The sequence below is a fragment of the Balearica regulorum genome, chromosome 1 (genome assembly GCF_011004875.1).
Source record: "Balearica regulorum gibbericeps isolate bBalReg1 chromosome 1, bBalReg1.pri, whole genome shotgun sequence".
NCBI lineage: Eukaryota > Metazoa > Chordata > Aves > Gruiformes > Gruidae > Balearica > Balearica regulorum.
Genome location: NC_046184.1, coordinates 216,140,127 through 216,166,822, shown reverse-complemented (window position 1 = coordinate 216,166,822; position 26,696 = coordinate 216,140,127). Strand labels below are relative to the sequence as shown.

General features: G+C 46.7%; 1 protein-coding gene across 1 annotated transcript; it reads left to right on the top strand.

Annotated features, from left to right (window-relative positions):
- The first annotated feature begins 690 nt into the window (after positions 1–690).
- Positions 691–25,748, top strand: DGAT2 (diacylglycerol O-acyltransferase 2). Its single transcript, XM_075742597.1, has 8 exons — positions 691–837; positions 10,009–10,128; positions 11,135–11,242; positions 12,186–12,256; positions 19,122–19,326; positions 22,624–22,798; positions 23,381–23,583; positions 24,338–25,748. Exons 1-8 carry the CDS (start codon positions 693–695, stop codon positions 24,490–24,492), a joined length of 1,182 nt encoding a protein of 393 aa, XP_075598712.1. The 5' UTR covers positions 691–692; the 3' UTR covers positions 24,493–25,748.
- The last annotated feature ends 948 nt before the right edge of the window (positions 25,749–26,696 follow it).

The following is a 26,696-nucleotide window of genomic DNA, read 5'->3' as shown; positions in this document are numbered from 1 at the left end:
TAAAGAATCTGGTTTAATTCATGGGAGCTGGGACAGACTCATTTGTAAAAATTTACAGAAATCTCTTGGCAAATGGAGCTATGCTAAAACTTCGATACAAAACTACATGACACCTCATTTCTTATGGATCCCCTTAAACATCTTGTTACAAGAAAATGAGGCTTGATCAGTGGTTTGGGCATACCTGCAGGCTATCTTAATGAAAATGAAACTTAATGAAACCATTAAAGCTTCTGTTAATAACATTTCTAAACTTTTATCTTTTCTACCTTTTCCCTTAATTTTATGCTGCTTTTAGGAACCCAGATCTCCCAAATCCCACCGGGGAAGCTAAAATCAGCCAAGAGTGGGATGGAAGAGCATCTGAGCAAGAAGGGGGACCATCCTGTCTTAAAATGCCCATCACTAGCTGGGGACGTGGGGGGAATTTTCCCCCACCTTGTGATGAGGGGAAGCAAAGCAGGGAGGGAAACACCTTGCAGAGGGTGTGGGGATACCCTCCTGCCTTGTCCTTCATCCCTCCAAATCCCCATCCCATGCAGCAAGCTGCATCACCGGGGCGAACAGCTTCTCCTCCCTCCCTCTCCGGGATGAAGGACCCAGGCGTCCTGCCGGGGACCGCCCCTCCCCGCCCTCCTCCTCCTCCTCCTCCTCCTCCTCCTCCTCCTCCTCCTCCCCGGGGCTATATAGGGATGCGGGGCCGGTGCTTGCCCTACTCGCCGGCTGCACCGGGGCTGTGGAGCCGGGTGCTCTTCACCACCCCATGGCCCTGGCCGGGACCTGAGCATCCCTCCGCAATGAAGACCATCATCGCTGCCTACTCCGGGGTGCTGCGAGGTACCGGAGGGTTAGTTGGGTCCCGGGAGGATGCTGCGGTGGTGGTGGGGGGAAGCAACATCCCGGTGGTACAAGGTGCAGGGTGGGGTGGAAGCAGCTCCGAAACAGTTTTGGTTTATTCCCCTTCTTCCTGCCTGCAGGAGTGGTTGTTTAAGAGGGGGAAGGAGAAGGGAAAAGCAATAGGCAATGGCGGGGAGGCTGGCTGCAGCTTTTCTTAGGGGTGAGGATTACAGCTCTCTGCGCAGGTTTTGCTTTTTAGCCAGCTTGGAGGGTCGGGCTGCTTTCCTGCTGCTGGTGCAAAGGGTTTATCTAAGCGAGTTTGCACCCTGGCAAAAACGTGGGTGTGTGGCATTTGCTTAAAAATGAGCCTTTTTTTCCTCTTGTGATGGTAGGAAGGAAAGTGTAGTAGTTTCACCAACGCTGCATGGCTGGTAAAATCCACGGTTGCAGCCTTATTTTGTAATATTGTGTTCCTGTGCTTACATCAGGAGGGGAAAAAAGAAAGAGCATTGCTATTTGTTGTTACGTTACAATGGGGAGCTGAAGATCCAGTGTCAAAGCAAGGCTTTATGTTAGGAAGTACAGCCAAGTTTGCGTTTGCAACCCTCCGTACCCGTAGAGTCACTTCCTCGGTGACACGAGCAGGTTGGGCGTCAGTGGCTGGCACCCATCATGAGCGAGGCTGCTGCAGACACTGAATGCTTCCTGTTGCAGGCTGAAACATGTAGATTAAAGATGTTGGATAGACAATACGGGAAATCCCAAACTCCCTTGCGTGCTTGTAAAAGCAGCAATAAATTTAACAAGTCTAAATATTTTGCTTGATAGAGCCTTGTACCTCTCCTGCAAGGTTGTTTGTCTAGAGAAGGGTCAGGACTTGCAAACAGTGAGGGCTTTGCAGGAAAATGCACTTGGACAACAATTTGCCCTGTGCCTTATGGAGAGTCCTCGAGTGATCGCCCTGTCTGTGTTGCAAAAGGCTTTTTGCCCCGAAAAAGCAAACTGATAATTCCTCCTTGGATGGAGACCTATGAAATGGCTCGTTGATTAAGCAAATCATTAGCAGAGCTAAGAGGACCTGAACCTGGTGAATTAACCCCTAAGCCCTTGCTATCACACTGCGTTCTGCATGTAGAGCTGCTGGTGCTCGTCTCTGTCAGGAAAATGTGGCACCTGCTGATATTGGAGATGGATTTGTAGGATCATTTGTGAACAGGTTGAGGAAAATATCTGCATGTGTTTACCATGCTCAACTCTGGTCCTTAAAGTAATTTAGCTTGCTTATACAATTAGCAAGATGCCAAGTGATGTTTTGAGTTGAGAGAGGTCATTTGAATTAACAGCATGTGAACTGTTAAATTGAGAGTTCGCTGCAAGTACAGGGAATAAATCATTCAGGAGACCTATAAAATATGTAGGGCTGACAAGGGACCTCAGTGGCCACCTTGTTGGCATTGGCGTGTTAATGATGGATCTAGGACACGTGCATAATTCAAAATGGAGTGTCGTTTAGGGACAGTGATTGGCCTCATCTCTAGATAATCCTGCTTAGCGATGGAAAGCTGTCTTAACTCTCCTCAGGTCAGTTTTCCTCTGAGGCACCTCGTGGGGGTCCTGCAGTGATATTTGTGCTTCTTCACTAATTTCTTCACGTGCTTTTGCCTGGGGAGATGTGAGATGTTGCCTTGGCGACTGCAGCATCCACCAACGCAACACTGTGCCAGTTCTGTAGCCTGTCATGGGCAACAAAATGCAGGTCCAGCTTCAAAGCCTGCCTGTTCCAAGCAAAAGCCAGGTTCCTGCCAGAGGAACTCAATCTCATGCTGGGCTTTGGGGATGATGATGTGGGACCCTGCAGATCAAAGATGGGCAGAGGCGATGTGGTGCAGTGGTTCATGCATGGGACCTCATGTGCTGCTTGATCATGTTAGATAACTTCTCTCCTTCATAGGATATTTAGAACAAATCTACTAGACTTTTCAACCTTCCTGACCATCTTCTCCAAGTACCTTGCCTGTGCAAAGGGCTGACTTCTGTGGGGTGGAATCTGAACGGCTCATACTGTCCTTTAGTCTCCAGTTGTCATGTGTGCCTGACATCTGGCTTTGTCCCAGTGCTTGTGACTTTGGCGGAAAGTCTGATCCTGCTGAAAAACAAGCAAAAAAAAAAAAACCAAAACAAAAGGTGCAGGCATCTGCCTCTCTATCCATCCCTGTATGTATGCAGGGGAATTTTGTTGGACACCAACCCAGTGTTGCAAAAATCAGAGCAAACCTTGGGCCAGGGTTGGATGATGCTTTGAGGCACTTTGGTTGCGTAGAAGGGGTTGTTGTCTCCTCATCTTGACCTGACCCATAGGCTGTCCAGGCGTTCTCCTTGTGTTTGGCAGAACAGCGAGGCAGTGCTCTGCTCTCCTGAGGAAGGATGCTAGTGTGGCCAGAGCATTTAAGGGCTGTCCTTTGCTGAAGTATCTTTTTTCATCTCGTTTCATCTTAAGGAACCTCCTTCTCTCCTTTGTTTTGGCTGGACTGTGGCTAAAAGCTTTAGGCAATAAGCTTCTGCAATGTGGAACAAACTTGTAGAATAGCTTGGGGTGAGGAAGATGATTTCACTCAGCTTTACCTTGCAGTTAGTCTTATGCTGCAGCTGAAGTTTGGCAGAGCTCACTTCTGCTTTGGGGGACCTGGGGGTTCCCGTTTTGGGAGTATGGCATCACTGCTAGCTGTGTTGTATTGTCGTCTCCTGACAAAACTGCCTTGGAGGTAGAAGTCTGGACTTGCTTATGGCTGAGCCCTTCTAGAGCTCCTGAACCCCTTCATGGGCACATGGACAAGATGTTGTGGGATGGTTCCCTTTCTCTTGTCTAGAGCTGTTAATTCTTGCTGACTTAAACCTAAAATTGTTGGCTTGTCTAGGACAGACTGGTCTACCCTCATGGTTACCTTACTTTAACCCACATACAGCTGTGACTGTTGAGACTGAAGACCAAGTTCAGTGCTGCAAGTTAATGCAGATCCCCTGTGAGATAAATGTCATAGCAAATAAACAAATTTGTTATGCAGAATCCCAGCCCCTTTCTAATGGGGCTGAAATAATGTTGTCCCTGTTAACCATGTTGTTGACCTCCAGTCATAGGCATTCATTACTGCTGATAACATGGGATTATTTAGTAGTCTCCTGGGGCATGAGCAAACTGCTATATAACTGTGCACAGTGCAGAATACCCCCCACTGATAATTTGTTGGTCTCTACCTCACTATCTAGTACCACTAACAACAAAGCTGGAAGTGGAGAGAGCTTGTGCACTGCAGCCGGGGCATCTGAGTAAACCCAGACAGAATAACTTGTGTTGCTCAAGGGGTTTTACAGATGTCACATCTAATGTAGCAGCTTGCTGTGCAGACTCCTGCTCTTGGATGGGCAGTTGGGTCCTCATGAGTATCCTGGTATTGCTCTGTTTAGTTTTGTTATGCCTCCAATGTCAGCTTCTCTGCCAAATATGTAGCTTAATGTCCATTTCCACCTAATGCTTTGGAGGGGCTCAGTTATACTGCATCTAATTTGGTTTTCATCAAAATAAGCTGTGTGATGCAGTATGATTCTTGGCCAAGAATTAATATGCTAGTTGTGTTGAGAAGGTAGCAGATGAAGCTTGGCTATAACAAGCTTTCAGTGTATTTTTAACCATCTGTAACACTTCTTCTTCCTCTCAGCTAATTTGTTTGACTGCTTTTTAATGAAGTGCTGTGGATTGATTGGGTTTTCTGGTGTTCAAATGCAAAGTCCTGTTTACTTCCTCTCCTGGGACCTTTGGGTCTGCCTCCCTGCCCAGGTAAATCATGGTGTTTGAGCACTTTATCTGAAATAAACTGTGCTGGAAGCGCACCAGATGCTGTCTCTAGCTGAGTCTGTGTTGCAGGCATGAGGTAGATGTTTGGTCAAACCCTTCATTGACTCCAGGACCTCCTTGGTAGGATCTCTTGTGCTTGACTCTTATGGCTGCTGGAATTAACTAAGTGTACTAAGCCTATTACCAGTTGGAGGACAGCTGGCTAATGTCACTGAGCTTCCTTGGAAGGCTGCAGGTAGCTGCTATCACTGGGCAGCAGTGAGGTCTCCTGCAGAAGTTCCTCTTGCCTGTCTTGGCAAGTTGCATCCTTGAGAGCCATGCATGGCTTAGTGCAGGCAGTATCCCATCAGTAATCCAGGGCATGAGCTGCAGTGAGTTGAGGGGCTCAGGATTTCATCCAAGAGCAGAAAAGCTCTTGCTAAGATATCTATGGTGTAGATATGAGTTGCTAAGGCTGTGACCCCAAACAGCCACGTTGTTCAGTTCTACAACAGGTCCCCTTGGGAAACAGAGCAACTGGAAAATGCTCTAGAGGCTGGTGTGGGTGGCCAGCACATGATAAGCAACTGTCTTCAGCAGTAGAAGATGGAGGTCTGTTTCTCCAGGACTCCAAGTATTTCCTTGAGAAAAGACTGATACAAATGCATACTAAAGGTTGGGGTACACAGTATCCTTTACCTCAAAGCTAATCATAGGTATGTCTTATTACACTTGGTTATTAGAATCAAAGTTGTTTAGGTGGGAAAAGACCCATAAGATCAAGTCCAACTGTTAACCCAGCACTGCCAAGGCCACCACTAAACCATGTCCCCATGGCTTTTAAATCCCTCCAGGGATGGGGACTCCACCACTTCCCTGGGCAGCCTGTTCCAGTGACTGACAACCCTTGCCGTGAAGAAATATTTCCTGATCTCCAACCTCAACCTCCCCTGGCACAACTGGAGGCCATTTCCTCTTGTCCTTTCGCTTCTTACTTGGGAGAAGAGACCGACCCCCACCTGGCTACAGCCTCCTCTCAGGGAGTTGTAGAGAGCCATCAGGTCTCCCCTCAGCCTCCTCTTCTCCAGGCTCAACACCCCCAGCTCCCTCAGCCGCTCCTCATCAGACTTGTGCTCCAGACCCTTCCCCACTCCGTTGCCCTTCTCTGGACACGCTCCAGCCCCTCAATGTCCTTCCTGGAGTGAGGGGCCCAAAACTGAACCCAGCACTCCAGGTGCGGCCTCACCAGGGCCCAGTACAGGGGGACGATCGCTGCCCTGGTCCTGCTGGCCACACCAGTGCTGATCCAAGCCAGGATGCTGTTGGCCGCCTTGGCCACCTGGGCACACTGCTGGCTCCAGCCACTCTGCCCCAAGCCTGTAGCGGTGCCTGGGGTTGTTGTGACCCCAGGGCAGGACCCGGCACTGAGCCACGTTGAACCTCACACAGTTGCCTCGGCCCATGGATCCAGCCTGTCCAGATCCCTCTGCAGAGCCTTCCTGCCCTCCCGCAGATCAACACTCCTGCCCAACTTGGTGTTGTCTGTGAACTTACTGAGGGTGCCCTCGATGCCCTCATCCAGATCTCAGATAAAGAGATTAAAGAGAACTGGCCCAGTACTGAGCTCTGGGGAACACCACTAGTGACCGGCCACTAACTGGATGTAACTCCATTCACCCAGAGTGGATGGACCTGGCCATCCAGCCAGTTTTTTACCCAGCAAAGCGTATGCCTGTCCAAGCCACGAGCAGCCAGTTTCTCCAGCAGAATGCTGTGGGAAACTGTGTCAAAGGCTTTACTGAAGTCCAGGCTAGGCAACATCCACAGCCTTTCCCTCATCCACTGAGCAGATCACCTTCTCATAGAAGGAGATCAGGTTGGTCAAGCAGGACCTGCCTTTCATGAACCCATGCTGACTGGGCCTGACCACCTGGTTGTCCTACATGTGCTGCATGATGGCACTCAAGATGATCTGCTCCATAACCTTCCCCAGCACCCAGGTCAGAGAGGCCTGATGGGCATCACATTTGCTAACCTTCAGTCAACAGGGTCCTCCTTGGTTAGCCAGGACTGCTGGTCAGTGATGGGAAGTGGTTTGGTGAGCACTTCTGCCAGCTCCCTCAGTACCCTTGGGTGGATCCCATCTGGCCCCATAGCCTTCTGTTTATCTAAGTAGTGTAGTAGGTCACTTTCCCATTGGATTATGAGGGTTTCGTTCTGCTACCCATGTTCTAGCTCAGGGATTAGGTACCCAAAGAACAACTGGTTTTACTATTAGGCTAATGTATTCCCTGAAAGTTTGAGAAATCACCTTTCCTATGCTTAATTCTCCTTTGGGTTTTTAATATGTGAATGATGCTTGGTGTGGGCCCACAAGTGAGCCCTTAAAAGGAAGGGTTTTCTTTAAAGACCTGAATCCAAGTATCAGTGTTGAGTTATTCTGCTGTGGTTGAATCCCGAAACCACATTTCTGTTAACTTGTCAAAGCTTTTCTGCTCTTTGTCACCAGTTACCAGCGTGGTTCTCCAGAGCATGGAGTACCTTCCCAAAAATGTCTTATGACTACTATAGCTGAAGGAGAAAGGAAGCAAGGCTTGCATGGATGGTTGAATACATAAGGTGTTAAGTCTGACATGAACAACTGCAAGCTTGGGACTGTCTGGAAATGGCTGTCTTGGCACTAAAATCTATTATTACCCAGCCTGCAGTTGATGCACTGGGTCCATCTGGAGTGTGCAGGTTATACGGCATGATCTACCTTTGCACCAGGCAGATGCACTTGCCAGGTGACATCTCTGCCCACTCCCACAGTTCTTTCCATTGTCACCAGACTTCTTTTATGTCCTTAACTGGGAATTAAATGTTATTTGGCTCATGGTACTACTGGCTTTTCTAATGTTGGGAATCTTGATCTCTGCAAAGGATGTTTTTGATTTCAGCAAATAACTGACCCAGGACACTTGTCCAAGGGCAGGTGCTCAGCTGCTTGCTCAGAGCTGTCTGCCAAACCTGTGCCTTCCCTCTGACTGCAATAGTTGAACGTTGACACAAAAAGCTTAATGCGGTTTGGGAAGCAAGTTGACAGGTTGACTTATGTTACCCAATACTGGTCTATTTACAGGGCTGGCAATGCCTACAATTTGTTAAAGCATCTAGAAAATGCTGAGGTACAAATTCTAATCTGGAGGGATAACAGTTGTTCTCTTTGGGGGAAGAGGATAGGGATTTAGCTGATCCAGGGCTGGAGTGTTGGATTCATCAATCCAAAGATGTTTTGGCAGTGTCGCTACAGGTGCTGGAAGGATAAATTACATGGGGCTGGACTTTTATTGTGGATCACAAATCATGTCTAAGATTTCTGGCTTATTTTGAGGACATAGTGGTGTCACTGGCTATATCTCTATTGCTAAAAGTTTCCTTCAAACTAGTGTCTAGTAGTCATCAAGCCACATGAGGTGTGCCCATGTGCAATTGTGTAAACCAGGTTTTGGGGACAGCTGCAGCAGAGGCTGCCTCTATGCTGTGGGTGACAGCAGGAATGACATTTCTCTTATCCTTAGGCTGGTGACTCTGATATAAAAAGTGGGGTGGAGTTTATCACTCACCCCATATTTGGGCATTTACTGTTAAATGTGAAGAGCTGCAGCACAGGATTTCTGAGTCTTCCTGCCTAGGTATTCTAGCATTACAAATTGGTGCATGGTGGGGGTTTCACTCATCAACATGGTGCCTTGTCCCATCTCAAACTGGAGAGATAATACAGAGTGAATTCAGCAATTGGTATGTTATCTTGCAAAGACCTGCCTTCAACTTCAGCTGCTGCCTCAGGCTGGATTAGTGCTGTAGGTTGTGATTTACTGGCAGTTGCAGTGACATTATCCATCCTTGACCAAAACTTGGTCTGCTTGGAGTAGTTAATGCCCAGCCCCTTGTGAGGATTGCTCATTCAACATGGACTAAACAGACCCAAGGGCCTAGGCTGGGTGGGCTGGCTCTAGATTTAGACTGCAGGGTCTGGTCTGGCTTCTGGGTGATGTCCTTACTAGCAGGAATGCTCAGGAAGGCATGTAGCTGTCAGTCCTAGGGACCCTGCCCAGGTTTAACATTAAATGACATTTAAGAGGGGGAAGAAAAGAAGCTGCAAAACTAATACAGCAGTTCTGCAGGTGCAGCTACTGTGCATCAATCCTATCGCTTAGACAGCAAAGAGTGCAGAGATGCTTCATGTATTTAAAGGATGCATTAGTGAAACCTGCTTTGTAGAAGCTACCAAACCTATAGTACCTTCTCTGTACCTAGAGAAGAGCCTCTTCTCCATCAAACTTTCATTTGCTTGCTATGCTGTCACCACTAGCAGTGTCATATCTTGCCAGCAACAGCAAGGACTGAACTCATTCAATATAATATCTGCTTAGCAACGTTGCTTCTAATAACAGGCTGATCCTTAAACAGAAAGGAAATATATAAATACACTTCCTGGTTTGTTCATGGGGCAGAAGCTTGATTTGCATTTTAGCCAGTTGGTATGGTGCTTGTGAAATAAAGTACTGAAGAGAAGTGAAGGAAAATGCACTTGCAAGATTTTTCTTGAGGTGGTTGAGCATATCAGCAAATGCTGCAGTGGGTGGTTCCTCATATAGAAATGAAGTCTGTCACTTCAGTTTTTGACTTGGTTTTCTTCCCCCTTGAATAGCTTAAGCTTCTAAAAGAGTGCCTTTCAACTCCTTCCTTCCTCATTTACTGCTTTAGAAACACTGTGGTGGTTTTCCTTACCCTTGGAGTTGTGGATTCCTGGGGTTGTGGGTTGAGGTGTTGCTCAACCAGCCCTTAGGCTGTGCTGGGTAAGGCTGGAGTGCAGAGCTTTCCTTGAACACACACGGAGTTGTGAAGGGTGAATGAGCACACACAAAGGCTGGATGAGCAACAGTTCAGACCACAGCCTGGTGTGTGCCTCTGTGGCTTGAGACAGCTGATCTTTATCTTGTAGTGAATTCATGGGTTTCCCTGTTATTAAACACCACTTCCAGGAATTGGCAGTTTGAAGTGGGGACATGTCTTAGGACCACGTGTTAATGTCCTCTGCACTTGTATGGTCAAGTGAAGAGAGGGTTGCTCAGGTGGGAACTGGTGTTACCCATTAACCCCCTCCAGCATTCCCAAACAGCTGGACGTTTGTGGATGGCAACCATTCCCGTTGCAGGTTGCCTAAACTCTGTGGGAAACAGCCTTTGACAAGCCTTGCTCTAAAAGCAAACTGCATGAACAGTGATTTATCTCTTTGAAAGGAAAATACTGTTATCTTTGCTCAGGGTGCAAATGGAACTCTACTTCTATTTTTTTAGGCACAGGATCAAGCATTCTTTCTGCTCTGCAGGATTTGTTCTGGCTATCTAAATCCAAAGTAGAGAAACAACTCCAAATCATCTCTGTGCTGCAATGGGTTCTCACTTTCCTTATCATGGGTAAGTAAAACCTTTTGGCTGAAAACAAAGCTTTTTTCCTTCTTTCTGGAAGACTTTTAATGCAAAAATGTTAACTTTTACATAAGCATTGACTAGTGGATGTGCACTGCAGCAGAACAGTTCCTGGGGCATGTGGATATTGTAGAGCACACTTGCATAGTTTGATATTTTGGCAATAAATTACCTGGCTCTAGAAAAGCATAGGAACTATACAAACACCTACTGATATTTAGCTCTTGTCTGTGTCTACCATACAAATATGACTGAAGCAATTGGAAATCTCTCACCTGACTCATTCATGGGAATGACCACGGAAGAAATTTCTTAGAAGCAACTGGTAACTGATGCAACTGATTACAACTGGAGTGTCTTCCTCTTGGCTTGGGCTCCTTCCAAGAGGTACTAGAGATGGGCAAGAAGTGTTTGCTAGACCAGTAAAATAGTAAAGACTGTTTGTCTCTGGGCACTTCTGTTATGTGAAGTCTCAGGCTGCTCTGCTCCATAGTATTGTTGATAATTAAACTGGAGAAAGATACTGATTTCAGTCAGTCAAGCAACTTTTGCTGTTCTTTCCCAATTTAGTTTGTGCTAAAATGGCAACATCATTTGTGGGTGGAATCCCTGGCACCCTGGTGGGATGGCTGCTGTAGAGCTGGTGTAAGGTCTATGTAGTTGGTGTGGGCCACAAAGAAATCTTCATGCTCATGAAGTCTTGCTCTTGCCTGGTGAAGATGTTGCCCTACCTGGAGATATTCTACAAGAGAGACCTGGAGATACCGTGAAGGGGAGGTTGAGGTACTTCAAAGCAGGTAGCTTTAGAGGAAGCTGTCTCAGTCCTACATAAGGGGGGTTTTAGCTAAATCGGATTTGACTGAGGATTAATGACATCAGATTGAGACTAAGACTTCGGTATAGAAGGGTCAAAAGGCAAGGGGCTCTTAATGCAAGAGTAAATGCAGACTAAAACCTGATGAACCTTGTTTTCTTCTTTCTTGGACCTATCCAGGTGTTGCTTGCACTTTGATCCTCATGTACATACTGTGCACAGATTGCTGGGTGATTGCTGCTCTATATTTAGCTTGGCTGGTATTTGACTGGAATACACCAAAGAAAGGTAAATATTGCAGAATAGATTCTTACTGGTTAAGTGTCCCGGTCCTCATATTCGGACAAAGAAGCACTTCCTTATAATGGGTGACTTCCCTTCTTAGCGGGACTTGGCTGAATCACTGACCAAAAACATTATTCAGTGAAGCAGACAAATGTCAGCCCTCAGCATAAGCAGTGGCTATAGGTTTTATTGATGCTGAGGGTAATACAAGATCACATTCAGTAATATCATGCCATTGCTGGCTTCTAGCAGCATATTAATAAGGCTTAAGTTCTTTCTGTAGGTCAGAAAGATCTATGTAAAGATTCAAGATCTTTGCTGTCCTCTCCAGCTCTTGCAAGGTTCAGATTGTGACGTGACTACTAACACATGGTTCCCCTGTGGAGTCAGTGTTGCTGCAAATTAAGCAGAAAACTTTTTATTTCAGAAAACACCCTGTAGAATCATAGTAGTTTTGGTTAGAAAAGATCTTTAAGATCACTAAGTCCAACCATTAAAGCAAAAAACCATCTCTGAGACCCTACAACAGTAATGGCAACAAGCTTGCATGGAAACACCTTTCTTAAGCAGATTACTGCAATTCTCTATTGCTTCAAGACCACTGAAATCATCCACGATTTTAGCCTTCCTTCCCCAAAAGATGAATCTGAGGTTAACGTTGAGCTGTTTCTAGCTTGAGTTGTCCATTGTCCAACTACAACAGAATATCAAGTCAGATCCTACTCAGAATTTGTTGTCAGGCCTTATTAGCTTAAAGTACCCTGGAGTCCTGAGCATGGATGGTTTCCACTGATTTTAGTGAAAAATGCAGGTGACCCACTGCATTAGAAGAATGAAATTGTTAATTTGTCTAGTGAGATAGCAGCTTATCTGGAGTCCTCTAGACTTCTTGGTAGGTACCTATGTGGAAAGAGATTTAAAACCATGATTTTCTTTTCCTCTTCAGGTGGAAGAAGATCCCAATGGGTGAGAAACTGGGCTATATGGAGGTACTTCAGGGATTATTTTCCAATAAGAGTAAGTAACAGTGTAACTATGCATTGGTACTTAATTATGTGTTTTAGATTGGCTTGTAATTACTCTCATGGAGCTGATGTTAAACCATCTGTCCATGACACTGAACTGTAGCAAGGACATGGCTTACTTACCATTGCCATACTACCACTTGGATCAGCTGTGGTTATAAAATCTGAAATGCATCATCAATGACAGTATCATGATTTCTAGAAGTTGCTACTTCTGATGGTCTTGTCACCAGACTTCTTGAGGCAATCATCTGCCCTGTAGCAGTAAGGCTTCCTGTTCATCTCCAACTTGTGTGCTGCAGCAGTCTTGTGTTGTGCCTAGCCCTGCCTCTGTTCTCCTCTTGTAAATCTAGCCCAGTTTTGGTCTGTTTTCCAGTTACCCAATACACTGCTGCCCTAGGGTGTAAGAACAGCTGGGAACCCTGTGCACACAAAGTCCTACCACTTCACAGGGAGCAGTGAAATCAACTCTGAAGTCTAGCTGCTTTGGGGAAGGAGGGTTTCCAGCAGTGGGAATAGCTCCAATTCTGTCTTGCATTTTCCCTACTAGTTCAGATGTGTCGCAGACAGGACAGGGCTGCCAGTCTGCTCTGGGGACTGCAGAATTAGCTGAAGGACTTGGAAGGGAGCAGGGGCCAAATTCAACTAGGAGGGAACTCGATCCTCTTTGGAAGGACACACAGCTGAAAGGACTGTTATGTAAAGCTGTTGGCAAGTCTTATTCAACCTGAGCAAAAGGGAGAGACCCTGCCATGACTTTTGATGAACCACCCTGTCCAGCCTCAGAAGGCTGTAGGGAATCCAATTCCAGTAGGAAGCCAAAGTGGAGTAGAGTGGATTCCTCCTTTACAAAGTCACTTGAACTCTCAGGGTGCCTGGACAGGCTGCTGGTGAACACTCTTGCTGCATTCTTGCTGCTATTAATGGTTAATTCTTGGCAAATGTAGATGTACATGGAAAAACACACTACAACTGCACAGGCTGCAAGTGGCCGGTCAGCCCAGGTCTCATAGCTAATGGAGAACAGAGCATGGCCTAGTGTTGAAGGATCTCAAATGTGTTGTCCTCAGTACTGCAACAAACCCTGCCTCTTTGATACTGCTGAAGGCTAAAATGGGCTAGTTTCTCCTGGGGACTTGAATCAAGAGGGTCACCAATAATGGCTGGTCTCCTTGTTTCATCTCTCCTTTGATGGCATATTTAGTCCCCATCTTCATGGAAACATGCTCTGTACCAGCCATGCAGGTCAGATCCACCATAGGTATTAGAAGCTTGTCAAACAGTTGAGTTGTTCAAGTAGGTTTAGATATGAGATTGGGTAGATAAACTGAACTTCTACTGGTTTAGGTAAATACTTGCTAGCTTGCATGTCCATTTGTGAGAAGCCCTTATGGCTGTAATTCCTTTGTCACTAAAGGGGTAGAGTTGTGAAAGGTTTAGAGCCCACTGGTGAATGGTATGGAAAGCACAGAAGATGAGGGCTGACAGCTGGATGCGTGTTTGTTAAAACCTGCTACAGGGATCATAGGGCTGTGAGGTGCTAGAGGCAGTTGTCTGCACTTATGGGCATGAATATAATCCTTTGTAAGGAGTAGTGCAAACAGCCAGAATGACTTGGGGATGGGAACTCTGTGGATAAACCATTTACTGTCTTCAGTCAAGAGGGAGACTGGTCTAGAGATGGTGGCTACTTTAAATCTTCTGTCTGCAATATTCCCCTTGACTGGTTCCTGAATTGTCTAATTCATAGACTGGTAGGGGTCAGAAGGGACCTCTGGAGATGATCTAGTCCAACCCCCTGCCAAAGCAGGATCACCCAGAGCAGGTCGCACAGGATGGCGTCCAGGCGGGTTTGGAATCTCTCCAGAGGAGACTCCACAACCTCTCTGGGCAGCCTGTCCCAGGGCTCGGTCACCCGCAGAGGGAAGAAGTTTTTCCTCATGCTCAGGTGGAACTTCCTGTGTTCCAGTTTGTGCCCGTTGCCCCTTGTCCTGTCGCTGGGCACCACTGAGAAGAGTCTGGCCCCCTCCTCTAGACATCCACCCTTTAGATATTGGTAAGTGTTGATCAGATCCCCTCTCAGGCTTCTCTTCCCCAGGCTAACCAGCCCCAGCTCTCTCAGCCTTTCCTCACACCAGAGATGCTCCAGGCCCCTAATGGCTTAGCAGAGCTTGGTTCATCTCCCTGGGTCATGGTTTCTTAGGGTAGTCTGCTGCACCTTATCCTTTGCTGTGAGCACCACGAGGGCAGGTCACATTGGTGACAATCTTACCAGTGGCACTTGTAATGCTTCTCAGTGGCTGCAGATCTGAAGACCAAGGTTTCCTTCTACCTAGCTGGTGTGAGCTCCGTCTTGAGGATGCAGACAGGGTCTGGCCAGACTGAAACACCACCGGTATTGACCTCTGTCAAAACTGTATGTTAGAACTTGTGGCTAGATCTGCTGCATTGTTCCACAGCTCTACCTGCTGGCATCAGGCTTGCTTTATCAGAATAGCTGCATGAGAAGCAGGCTTGGCTTTGACACTTCTTGTGATGAATATGCTTGGTCTCCATCATGAAACACCTCTAGGGCTATTGCATGTGTATCTGGAGACACCAGGTCATGTTTTATAATACCAGGTGGATTTGAGAACCAGCCTGAATCTGGCTCAGTTCCTCAGTGTGAGCAGAGGTTGTCCACATTCACTGGGGCTTCAAGCAGCTGCTCTGACAGTAATAAGCTATTTTAGGGCACTAGAAGCTTAAGTTTGTCTGCTGCTTAGTGGCTGGCCTTGCAAATAGTGCTCTAAGCAGTGCGTGAAGCAGCTGAGGAAGCTTCCAGTGAGCTAAATCCTGGTGCTGAACTGGGCAAGGTCTGGGCTTTGGCAGGTGTCAGCATGGTGCTGTGCCTGGCTGGGCTCAACCCCACTGCTGCAGAGGTGAGCCAGGTCCCAGCAACCTCCCAAGCATATCCTGCTGATCTGGGGACGGCATGTGGGGAGTGCCACGATCTAAAGGTCTCTTTTAGGTAAAGAAGCCATCAGTTGAGCACGTGAGCACGGCTACTGCTTATCTCCATAGGCAATAGCACTTCAGACAGCAATAGCTGCAGACCTTTGGCTCACCCTTGTCAAGCAGTGAGCATTTCAGATGTGTGCTGTGAGATGTTCCCAGCTTCCTGCTGAGGTAGGAGAGTCAGTAGTGTGCCAGAGCAGGGACTGTTGCAAGACAGTGATTTTTTTGTTTTGGTTTGGTTTTTGCAGCATTTGTCTTGCACTCTGTGGCTTGGCTGGCTTTCTGGCAAAGCTTCTCCTTAGTTGTTGTTGTTGTAGATGACTTACAGAATGGAAATGGAGGCTTTTGTTTCCTACGTGTGCTGTAGTGTAGTAGTAGTAGTAATATAGAGTCTGGAGGGGTCTTCAGGTCCTGGCCTGCGTTGCTGGGAAGGTGAGATAATTTCTTCCATAGCGCTGCTGGGTGCGATGCAGCTAGCTGCAATTGTTCTGTTTTGCAAGCTTATATGCTCACTACTGCTGGATGAGCTCTGACTTTCTGCATGATTCTGGTCACTGTGCTGCTCAGCTTGCAGGTAGGCTCAGCACCCACCCAGACACTGGTTTTCACCCTGCTCTTTGGTGCTGAGCAGCAGCGTCACTGCAGTCCCCTTTATCCACACTTGAATGTGCTACTTATTTATCCTGTTCCTACGATAACATCGACAATACTGTTCTCTGGGTGTATCTGGCACTCCAATATTAACACTAGGTTTTTTTTTACCGTTGTTACACTGCTTTATTGCTTCTGTAGGCAGGCTTAGATCTGTTTAAAGAAATCTGCTATTACTATAGCAGATAGATGGACCTTTGCTCCCACTGGAACAGGTTTGGTCTCACAGCAGCTGGGAACAGGCGTGTTAGCACAGCGGGGTGAAGGTCTGGCTTCTGTCCTAGCACTAATTTTCTGTTTGGGATGCAGCACAGATGTGCAGCCTCCATGTCAGCATGGATGTACTGAGGGCTGTGTGGGACTGGAGAAGACCTTGAAGGCAAAAGTGAAAACCTGTTGGAGGTTCAGAACAGATGCAAAAACGTGTTGTTGTCAAATGGCAGCTACAGCGGTTCCCCAGGTACGGCCGCCCAGCAGCCCAGTGTGTGCTTGTCAAGGGGAAAGGTGCAAGAAACACCAGTGAGCAATCAGCCTCCTAAGGAAAGCTTCAATCTTGCCTGAGACTAGAAATAAGTGATTAAAGCACCTCAAAAATTCTTGCTTCTAGATTAAATCTAGGGATCCATGAAGGCTCTGCCTTTGGTGTTGGCAGGTCAGACCCTGAGCTCAGTTTATACTTTAGCAGATCTAAGACCTGCACCACTTGCAGAGAAGGACACGAACTTGTCCGATGCCTGGCAGTCCTTGGTTGCTCTGACTTGACTTGGGTGGAGGAAGATGAGTTCACCTTCTGTGAACCCATCTATTGTGGGACAACCTGTGGAGAGCAGTGGTGGCCTGCATAGGACAACTGGGGGAAAGCACATCTGTATGAATGCCAGGCTGACTCTCAGACCTGTAAATCCCTGTTGTGAGCATTTGGTTCTCTCTGGGTCTCCAGTGCTGCTCAGATATTCCCCTTTTTCCTTGCCGTGGGTGGGTGCAGTGTGCAGGTGAGCTGGTTTCTGGCACACCCCTTGTTCCTGCACTACTTGTGCAACTGGTGTGGGTGAGCATGGTGGGAATTGCTAAGCAGGGGAGGTGTAACCCTCTGTGTCTGCGTAACAGGAGGTCTTGGAAAGCAAACAGAGCGATAAGGCTGGAGCTCATGCAAGGTATGCAAGCAATGGGCTCTGCTGGGAACTGGGTGTCCTTGCACGTGGTAGAGGGTCTGGAGCAGGGTGCTTGCCACGGCTGGCAGCAGAAGAACAGCATATCTTCTGTATGAGGGCAGATGCATGGCTTTGCCAAGCTCAGGTCAAAAATGCTTTGTGCTCCAGAGGGACAGGGACAAACCTTCTCTTTCAGCTGGCTTCCTTTTAAAGCAGCTGTGCTTGGTGCAGGTGAAGGATGAGGCTTGGAGCCTGGAGACCCCCACCGTGCTCTGAAAAGAGCTCTAAGAAGTGTCTACCACTGGTCCAACCAAGCCACGTTGTCTCTGTAGCCACCAGGCCTTGAGTCTGTCCTACAACTGAGCAAGAACTGACAGACGGAGCGGTTGCTTACTATATCATCGCTTTTTTTTTCTTCCAGTCTTTCCTGGAGGGTGGTTCCCAGTCTGTAGTCTGAGCGCCCTGTTTGTTCTAACCGGTCAAGGGACAGCCCTCTCACCCTGCATAGTGAAAGCAAAGTTATCTCCTAATTGGGCAAGAAGGGAAAGGGGAAAAAGGATGACTTGGTGTGACACAGGCTGGTGGGGCTCAACAGAGCTGCTGCAACCACAAGCATCTGCCCGCACTTCCTGGAGCCCTACATGACCTTAAAGCTAGAGGAAAGTGTGGAGACGGGCAGTCAACTTGCTTAACCCGCTGCTTTGTCACGCCTGTGTTGCAGCTGCTGTCTTACATAGCACAAGTGCTTGTAGCCTCATCTAGGGACAGTGGTGGGAATGTGGGGAGAAGGGAATCAAATTTCTGGGCATTCTGCTTCAGCGTGTCGCTGATGATTCAACAAAACAGACTTGCTTGTTTACTGCCAAAGCACTTCTTGGCCAAGTTGGTGAGGTATGTAAATGCTGATGTGACGTCTTGGAGATCTGTGGTTTTTCCTACAGGAGCTGACGCAGAGCGTGACCTTTGCGTGTACAGTTTGAGGGATGGGGTGCAGTTTAGCACCTCATGCTGAGGGTGCAACGGGCTTGTAGGTCCTTCCCCAGTCTGAGAGCTGCTGGGGTGTTGCAGTCAGCAAAAACTGGCACCATTGCAGCTTGGAGCGGGGGGGGGGAAATAATTAAACTTGATCCCTACTTTGTAGGGTGATGCAACAGTCTTGTTGTATGCTTACTCAGCCCGCTTGTAGGGAGAGATGATCTGGAAAGATCGCAGACACTGGGAAGTTTTATATAGCAGGGAGATGTTACTTATAGCATCAAAAAATCCTCTGGCACTAGTGGTACCAGGGCACGGGTTGTGCTGTGTGTGGCTAAGGCAGCTTTGGAGTGTTCATGTTGTGCAAACAGATGAGTAAATGGTTAGGAATATTACACAACCCCATACCAATATGGCCTCTGCTCCTGAAGCATGTCCTGCAGAAATTGGAGGGCTGCTGTGGATGGCTTGAGGTGTCTTGCTGGCCCTTTGGCATGTAGACCAGAGCAAAACCTCTTGAAAGGAGGGATGGTTTCCAGTGGTAAGCCACCCTTCTGCACATTTACCTTGTAGAGGGCGGCCAACTGGCATACTAAGTGGTTGAGTATTTTTTTAGGTATTAAGCAAACTTGCTTCTGTTATGGAGACTGATTTCTGCCCCCCCCCCTTCCTGGGATATGAGCCATAATGTGCTGAGAGGGGGCCTGGAAGGAGGTGTAGCTGTGGCTACAGGGCCATGAAGAACTTGGTTGGTTTGGGCAAGAGGCTTGCAAGGATACCTTTGGGAGGAGCGGAGAAACAAGGGGCACAGGTTACTGCAACCCAACCCCTATTCCTGCTTGGCTGGCAGTTGTCTTGGGTCTGAGATCAGTCTGTTTATTCTGCTCCCTCTGCTTGGGGAACTGAAGTCTAAGTGGCCGCTCTTACCACAACCTCTGAAATCCAGAATAGCCCATACCCTTAGGCTGTTCTCCTTGGTGGGAGGAGACACAAAACCTGGCGACTTTGTCTTTTTCTCCATTTTTTTTTTCTTACTACCTGAAAATATCTGTCCTCATGTGAGCTTACTCTTTTCTTTCCTAGCTGGTTAAAACCCACAATCTACTGACCACCAGGAATTACATTTTTGGGTACCATCCACATGGCATCATGGGCTTGGGTGCCTTTTGCAACTTCAGCACAGAGGCCACAGGTGTCAGCCAGAAATTCCCTGGAATCCGACCATACCTTGCTACCCTGGCTGGGAACTTCAGGATGCCCATTTTGAGGGACTACTTAATGTCTGGTGGTAAGTGGAAGACCACTTTGTTCCTCCTCATGCCCTTGCCTCTGAGGTGTCTTACCTTCTTTCAGGTGAAAATCTGCGGCAGAAGCTCACATAACCACTTATCTCTGGTAGCATCACACAAACATTGCTTTCATATAGTTGAAAGAAGAAGCTGTGAATAAATTACTAGCTTGGGCTGTGGGGACTGCTGCTCCTCTGCATTCATACTTAACTTGAGGATACTCTTGTCCAAAGGCATAGTAAACATATCTGGCATCTGTAGTTGTGGGTGAGGAAGATGGAGACATGGGAGCAAGTTGTCCTGGTTAGCATTAGGAGGTACTGGTAGATGAGGTCACAGTAACTGAAAATATAAAGTATTAATTAGCCTTTGAAATGCGAATACCATGGCTAGCTCTGTTCCGGGGTACAGTACCATGTGAGCTGTCATGCATCTAGGTCTTATGGTGATGGCAAATGCCCTCTTCTCCCAACCACATTTGTAGGAGTCTGGGGTACTGCATGGTTTCAGCTGTTCAGAAGAGCCTCTTCCTTGAAAAGATGGGTTACAGGCAATAGGCAGTGTTATGAATTTGTTGAATGACATAAATAGGTCTGTTCTAATGCATTCCAGTATTTTAATGATGGAGGGCTTGTAGGTTATGACTGGGCAGAGGAAGCACTGTTGACAGCTTCAAGAAACAGTGTTCTTGTATGGCTTGAGCTTCCTTTTCAGAGTGAGGATGCCCCTTGGGTAGGTAGAGATGAGGGTGGGTAACGTTTAAAGACCATGAATTGAACAATCCAGTGCTCTGTTTTCTGTTCCTGGAACAGTTTCACCAATAAATTACTTCAAAACAGTTATCTTAATGTAGTATTTTGGCTGAATCTTGAGTCATGGCTGGAGAGAGGACAGGAGTAGCTGCACTTGGCTCTGAGTTGCCAGGTTTGACTGTTTCCAAGATTACTGCCCTAATTTGGTGAAGGAGAAGAAAACTATTTAGATTTGGTGCAGAAAAAGGTGTTTGTCCCTGCCTCGGAAAGGCAGTATCTCAAGCAAGCTGGTTTCTATCTTCCTGCATCAGATGCAAGTTGCTGTGTGAAATGCTTAATTCCCATAACTTGGGAATTCTGCAGGACCGCAGTGCATGGAAGTTGGGGTCTGCTTTCCAGTCTATCATCTCTTTAAACATAGCCCATGTGTTGCTTAAGTTTGCATGCAGAATTAACCTTTCTACACTTTAAAAAGAAAAACCATGTTCAATCTGCTCAAGATGACTGGTAGACAAGTCTTGTGGCCAGCCAGAGCTTCTTCCCTCCTTTTTGGGAAGCAGGCGGGAGTAGATATTGGCAACATCACTGGCAGGGCTGGCTTGGCTATCCCTGAGCATTACAGTTAAATTAGTGGGAAATTCTGCTTCCTAGGTAATTAAGATTTAAGCAAGACTAGAGGTGTAATCTCTTGGACAAAGTTTACTTTCTGAAAGCCACTATTGGTCTTCACTTTTCCTATGTTGGAACTTAAGGATGTCACCACCAGGCTTTAACATCACTTGGGAAGTGCTGATTCTTCCCTCAATCCTTTGTTTCGTGGGTGAACCACTTCCAGTGAAATTCTAACAAATATTACTGCACTGATTCACATACTTGGTTGGTTTACAACCAACTGTTGCATATTACAATATTTTATAGCCTACTAGAGATCAGAGCTACAGCAGGGATCCTCTAAGGCATGAGGAAATGGCCAGAAAATCCTATATACTGTGTGAATGTGCTAAAGATCACAATTCAGCAGTTGCCACTTGTCCGCATGTCTTGTTGCATCCTCTGGAGGAAGGATTTCTGATGCTCAGTGCTGTGAGCAGGCATAATCTTATTCTGCTGACAAGTGTGAAATGGCTGAGTGTAAATCTGTGCTGCCCTGTTAGCCAGGGCTGTGTAGTCAGAGCGAGCCTTGGTGTGGAGAACAGGAGAAGTACAAAGGCTTCTGTCCATCCTACAGAGCAGCAAGCATAGCCTGATCCTCTTAAAGGAAACATGGTCAGGGAGAGCTGTAGCTGTGCTGAAAGACATGGGGTTTTCATCTTCAAATCCAGCTGATATATCTCAAGTGAGGTCTGCTCACCTGTGGTCTGGAATTAGTTGGTGACCTTGATGCCCAGTGTTGCAAGATACACATGAAGGCTTGTAGACTTACCCTGTAAAATCCCATGGGACCCATTCATCATTTAGTTCTTGGTTCAAGTGATGACAACCATGAGATGTGCAAAATCAGTTTCTAAAATTAAATTGTGTAATACTGCCCTTCCTAGGGCAATGACCTTAAGTACTCAACCCAACTCAGACTTGTGTGGATGGGAACGTAAATGATGGCATCTCATTTGGCCTTGGCTTATCCTGGTCAAAAATGTGGGGCACGACTAAGCTCTGACAATAACTATGGGATAAAAGCATGGGTTTCAGGAGTAGAGAATCAAACTTCTTAAAATTTTTAGAGCAATAGAGTAGAAAGTAAAGGTTCCCTCTTTCATTGGGCTGAATGATAAGATCCCTGGAGTGGGGAGTGGTGCTGGAATTGCTTTGTAAAGCTGAAGTGCTGTGACTGGTAGTACAGTCCTGTCCCTTCCAGTGAGGGGCAGAGGGAAAGACCTTCCCAGACACTCATCTCAGAGTATGGATTTACCTGAGCACTCTGTCCCAAACATCCCTTCCTTCCCAGGAGAGCAAAGCTTGTGCTCTCACCATGTAAAAGCTTGAGGTGTTAGTTCAGCAACATTATTTTTTTTTTTTTAAACTAATCCATAACAGATCTGCCTCTGGAAGGCTTGTCAATTTATTCTTTTTGTATCACTAAAGCATCCTCCCAAAGGAAAACATACTTCACTACTTGGTTTTGCTGAAGAGCTGGTCAAATTTAGACTCTCATGCATCAGAACAACACAATTGCTTTGCTTCCCCCCTAAGGATAAACCAGCTCCTACTGCAAAGTTTACTTGGAGGGAAGATGTCTTAAACAATTGCCTTTGCCATCACTAAGAGCAGAAGAAAATTCTTGCTGAAGCCTTGTGTGTTAAGGGTGACTTTTTGAGAGGGAGTATTGGTGGAGTTTATGACCAAGTCTAGTGCTGCCCAGATCTATTAACTGCCTGTTTAGCTGAACAGGTTGCCTGATAATATACCCAACCCTTTCTGACCACAGGGAAGTTGGACAACTCAACTTGCAATCAAGGCATAAACTTTTTAAAAAGTATGTCTGGTGTCTTCAGGATCATCTTAATCTTGCAGCTCGACCCTTATGTCTGTCTCTTGGATATGCAGGTATATGTCCTGTGAACCGTGACAGCATAGACTACATCTTATCCAAGAATGGCAGCGGCAATGCCATCATCATTGTGGTCGGAGGGGCAGCAGAGTCCCTGAACTGCACCCCAGGGAAGAATTCCGTGACGCTGAAAAACCGGAAAGGATTTGTGAAACTGGCTCTACGGCACGGGTAAGAGGCAGTCTTGATGTTAGGGCAGTACTGCTAGCACACGCAAGGTGTTCTTATCCCCTGAAGCAGCTGACGTCTTAGATTCTCCTTTCTGCAGTCCTGCTGTGTTGGGTGGATGTATGGCCAGAGCATCAGACATATGAGCCTGTCCTCTGTCTTCTGCCCCTGAGTAGGTGACGGGTGAAAAGCCCCAGGCTTCCAGGGCTAAGGAGAGGCAGGTGTCAGTAACCTGTATGGGGCATCACCTATGCAGCCCCTGTGATCTCCAGGGATCCCATGTGTCTGAAATATATCCATCAAAAATCAGAGATGAGAATATATGGAAGCATATTCAATGTGACTGGGTAGCGTTTCATGGGCCTATTGCCAGTACAATTCTCTTTTTGCATGCCTTAATAGCACATCTACTATATCATGTCAAGTTTGGCTGACTTAATGCCAGTACCTTGTGCTGCAAACAAAGCTCTGGCCAATAAAATCTGCAAATGTGCAGCCTGGAAGAGTACATGGCAGTGAGTGTGGTGCTGTAGCACTGGCTGCAGACCAGGAGAAAGGGGTACTAACATCTTTCCATCTTTCTAGTGCGGACTTGGTTCCTGTCTACTCCTTTGGGGAGAATGAGGTGTACAAGCAGGTGATCTTCGAGGAGGGTTCCTGGGGAAGATGGGTTCAGAAGAAGTTTCAGAAGCACATTGGCTTTGCTCCGTGCATCTTTCATGGCCGTGGCCTCTTCTCCTCCAACACCTGGGGGTTGTTACCTTACTCCAAGCCCATCACTACTGTTGGTAAGGTCTTGGTGTAAACATGATATGTGCTTCTCTAGGTAGTAGTGTACTTGAGTCTATGCCATACCCCTACTCTAGCTTGGTCTTGGCATCTTGACTATAAAACTGTTTTCCCTTCTATATAAAACCTTCCAGCACAGCCAGGAGTAAGCTAGAATAGTTTCCTTGGGCTACAAGCCTCTCATGCTCTAATGCTGGCCAGTTTTGCAAGTGAGCTCTATTGAGGGAAAAAATGCTGTAGCTGCTACCTTCTGTCTTGGTCAGAAGCAGCCTGCCCCACCACACTCCCAGGACTGGCAGTGTGATGCTCTCTGATAGGGTTGGCTTTAAGATTCAGCTACAATTTGCTTTTGAGTATCCCAACCCAAAGCAGTAAGGTGTTGAGGAAGGAGAAATTGCCGCTTTGCTTTTGTGGTGTATATAGGGGAATACACAAGAACTGCAGTTTTTAGTCTTGGTTCCTGTTAACTGAGGAGGGATTAATCACTCTGCTGTAAATAGAAGCAAGTGGAACTTCCCAGCCACCTTGCACAGTAGATGCTCTGCATTGCTGGCATTTGTGTAGCTAAAATGCATCTGGGTATTGCTGCAGATGTGATGGAAGTCCTGGTGGTGGGACAATCATGCTTCAGAACCTAGCAAAACTGGGAGGAATCAGGCAAACCTCTGTTATAATGGCAAGCTGTGGCCATAGAGGACACATCTCCAGGCTGTACAGAAACAACCTAACTTGTGGATCTCTTCTTTTTATCAGTTGGGGAGCCCATCACCATCCCCAAAATCGATAATCCATCTCAGAAGGAAGTGGACTTCTACCACAGCATGTATGTGGACTCCCTGATCAAACTCTTTGACAAGTATAAGAGCAAATTTGGCCTGCCAGAGACTGAGGTCTTGGAAGTCAACTGAAGGGACTGGCTCAGCAGCACCTCCTTCTCTCAGAATCAACGCATCTTCTCCAGGAGTCCAAGCTGTCGTCATGTACTTGAAAGCATGTGTGGGTGTATGTGTCTTTGAAAGAAAGTGTTGCTAGACCACTCTTAAAAATAAAAAAGGCTTTATTTTGGATAAATCCCATTACAAATGTCTTTCTAGCCAACAAAGCACAACTCCCCATTGCTGTGAGGATTTGGATGAAGGAAATGATTGCCTTTAATCTGCTATATATTGCTGTTGGATTGCCAGCAATGGATTAGAAGCATTCCTACAGCTACTGTACCCACTAGCACAAGCTATTTTGGGAGAGTAGGATCCATCTGGTTTTCAATCAAAGCAGCAGGCTGACTTGACCAGGATGGCAGTATTACGGGTGTGTTGCACAAGAGCCATGTTGAGACACGCTTACATAGCGCAAGGGCATTTCTGCTTTGGAAAAGCCCCTTCTGAAAGCACAAGCAGGCTGCCAAATCCCCTGGTGTGGCACCTACTGTGTGCAGTGCAGGAAACCAAAGGATGTGAGCCTGGTGGACCCTGATCCATATGGTGTGGTGGATGCTTCAGTGGCTGTAACTTCACCACTTGTATTTTGGATGTCAGTTTAGAAGCAGGTCTGTCCCAGGTGCTGCTTGCACAGAGGCATGTAGCTGTAAATATGGGACTCTGTCATAGCCACAAAACTCTGAGGACAAGTTCTAGGAGCGGTGGGATGGTGCAATTGTGTGGCCCCAGTGTTGCAGACCCTTAGGGTAGCCTGTAGGGTAAATGCAGTGGGACTATTCATGGAAGTGTTTTGTATCCCAAAAGCATTTGGGGAAAGCTAGGAGTAACTTCTGCCCAAAGATGGCTTTTAAATGTTCTGTCCAGTGAATGTAAAGGAATAGCCTTTTCATGCATAGGATCTAAAGTGAGTGACTTTTTAAAGTGTTTATAAAATGTTTATGTGGATATTAACACTGCTTGTAGTGAGATTTCTTCAGAGTACAACGTGTTTATGTAAAAACCTGAAACATTGCACTACTTGCATGTCTGACCTGCCTTTTCAACGATTCAGTTGAGTGTATTTTGAGCTCCAAAATGTGCCTTTCTTCCACGCAAGAGGATGGTACTCCACATTCCCGGAATCTTGCCTCTAAAGAAAAATGTTCATCTGTCATATTTGATAGACTATTGTATTACAGAGTATTGATTTTTGTACAAATTTCTAGAAATAAACTTGGGCAAAAATAGTGGGCTGCTTTGGTCTTGTTGGTGTTGCAGTGGTATGTGGCTGGGTTCATGTTACAGCAATTGTTTGTGTGATTGCAGCTGTGCCTTGGCTTTTACAGGGAGAAAACAGGTCTGGCTGTGCAAAAGCAGACCCACAGTAATTGGTGGTGTCCCTGCATGGGACACCCAGGATAAGCTAAGCAAGTCTCTGTGGTTTTCAGGTGGGTTTTTTTCCTCCCAGTGTGTAAGGAGCTAAAAGGCAGCTGATGTCTGTGGATCTCCTCTATGGAGCAGATACATGAAGTTCATGCCCCATTGCTCCTTTCAGCAAATTAGTTTGGGTTTTGCTGCTGGCCAGCACACAGAGCTGGATTGCATCCCTGGTCCTCAGCTGAGGAAATCCTTATAGCTCCTGTCAGAGCCCCTAGTCTTCCACCACTGGAGGTGTGAAGTGCTCCAGGAATAGCACCTCATGTTGCTGTAAAATTCATGTGGGCCCTTTTAACAACAAGTAAGGGTTTAACCTGTTATCTGTTGGACTGGGGCTGGTCTATGAGCTCTGGAAGTGGTCTGGCAATGCTGGCTGACCTTCACAGGCTGATACTGCTGCTCTTTAAGGTAAAAGCTAAACTTATTCTTGGCCCCTCTCAGGCTTGGGCAATGGACTTTGGAAGCCTCCTGCTCTAAAAGATAAACCTGGTGTGTTGATAACCTCCCCTGCTCACCCCTAGTAAAACTGATTTGGTCCTTATGTCTACTATAGCAAATAGAAGGTTGGGTTTCCAGTAACTTGGTTGGAACTGCAGAGCAAGGAAAGCAATGGGTGGTCCAAGAGGGTGGTCAGTTCTTGCGGTTCAATTAAGTTTTATATCAAAATACAACTGCTGCTTGCAATCCAAATAAGGATCTGTATTCCTGCAAAGGGCTTGCGATAAGCTAACCCTGTCTGAATGTCAGGTGCCTGCCAA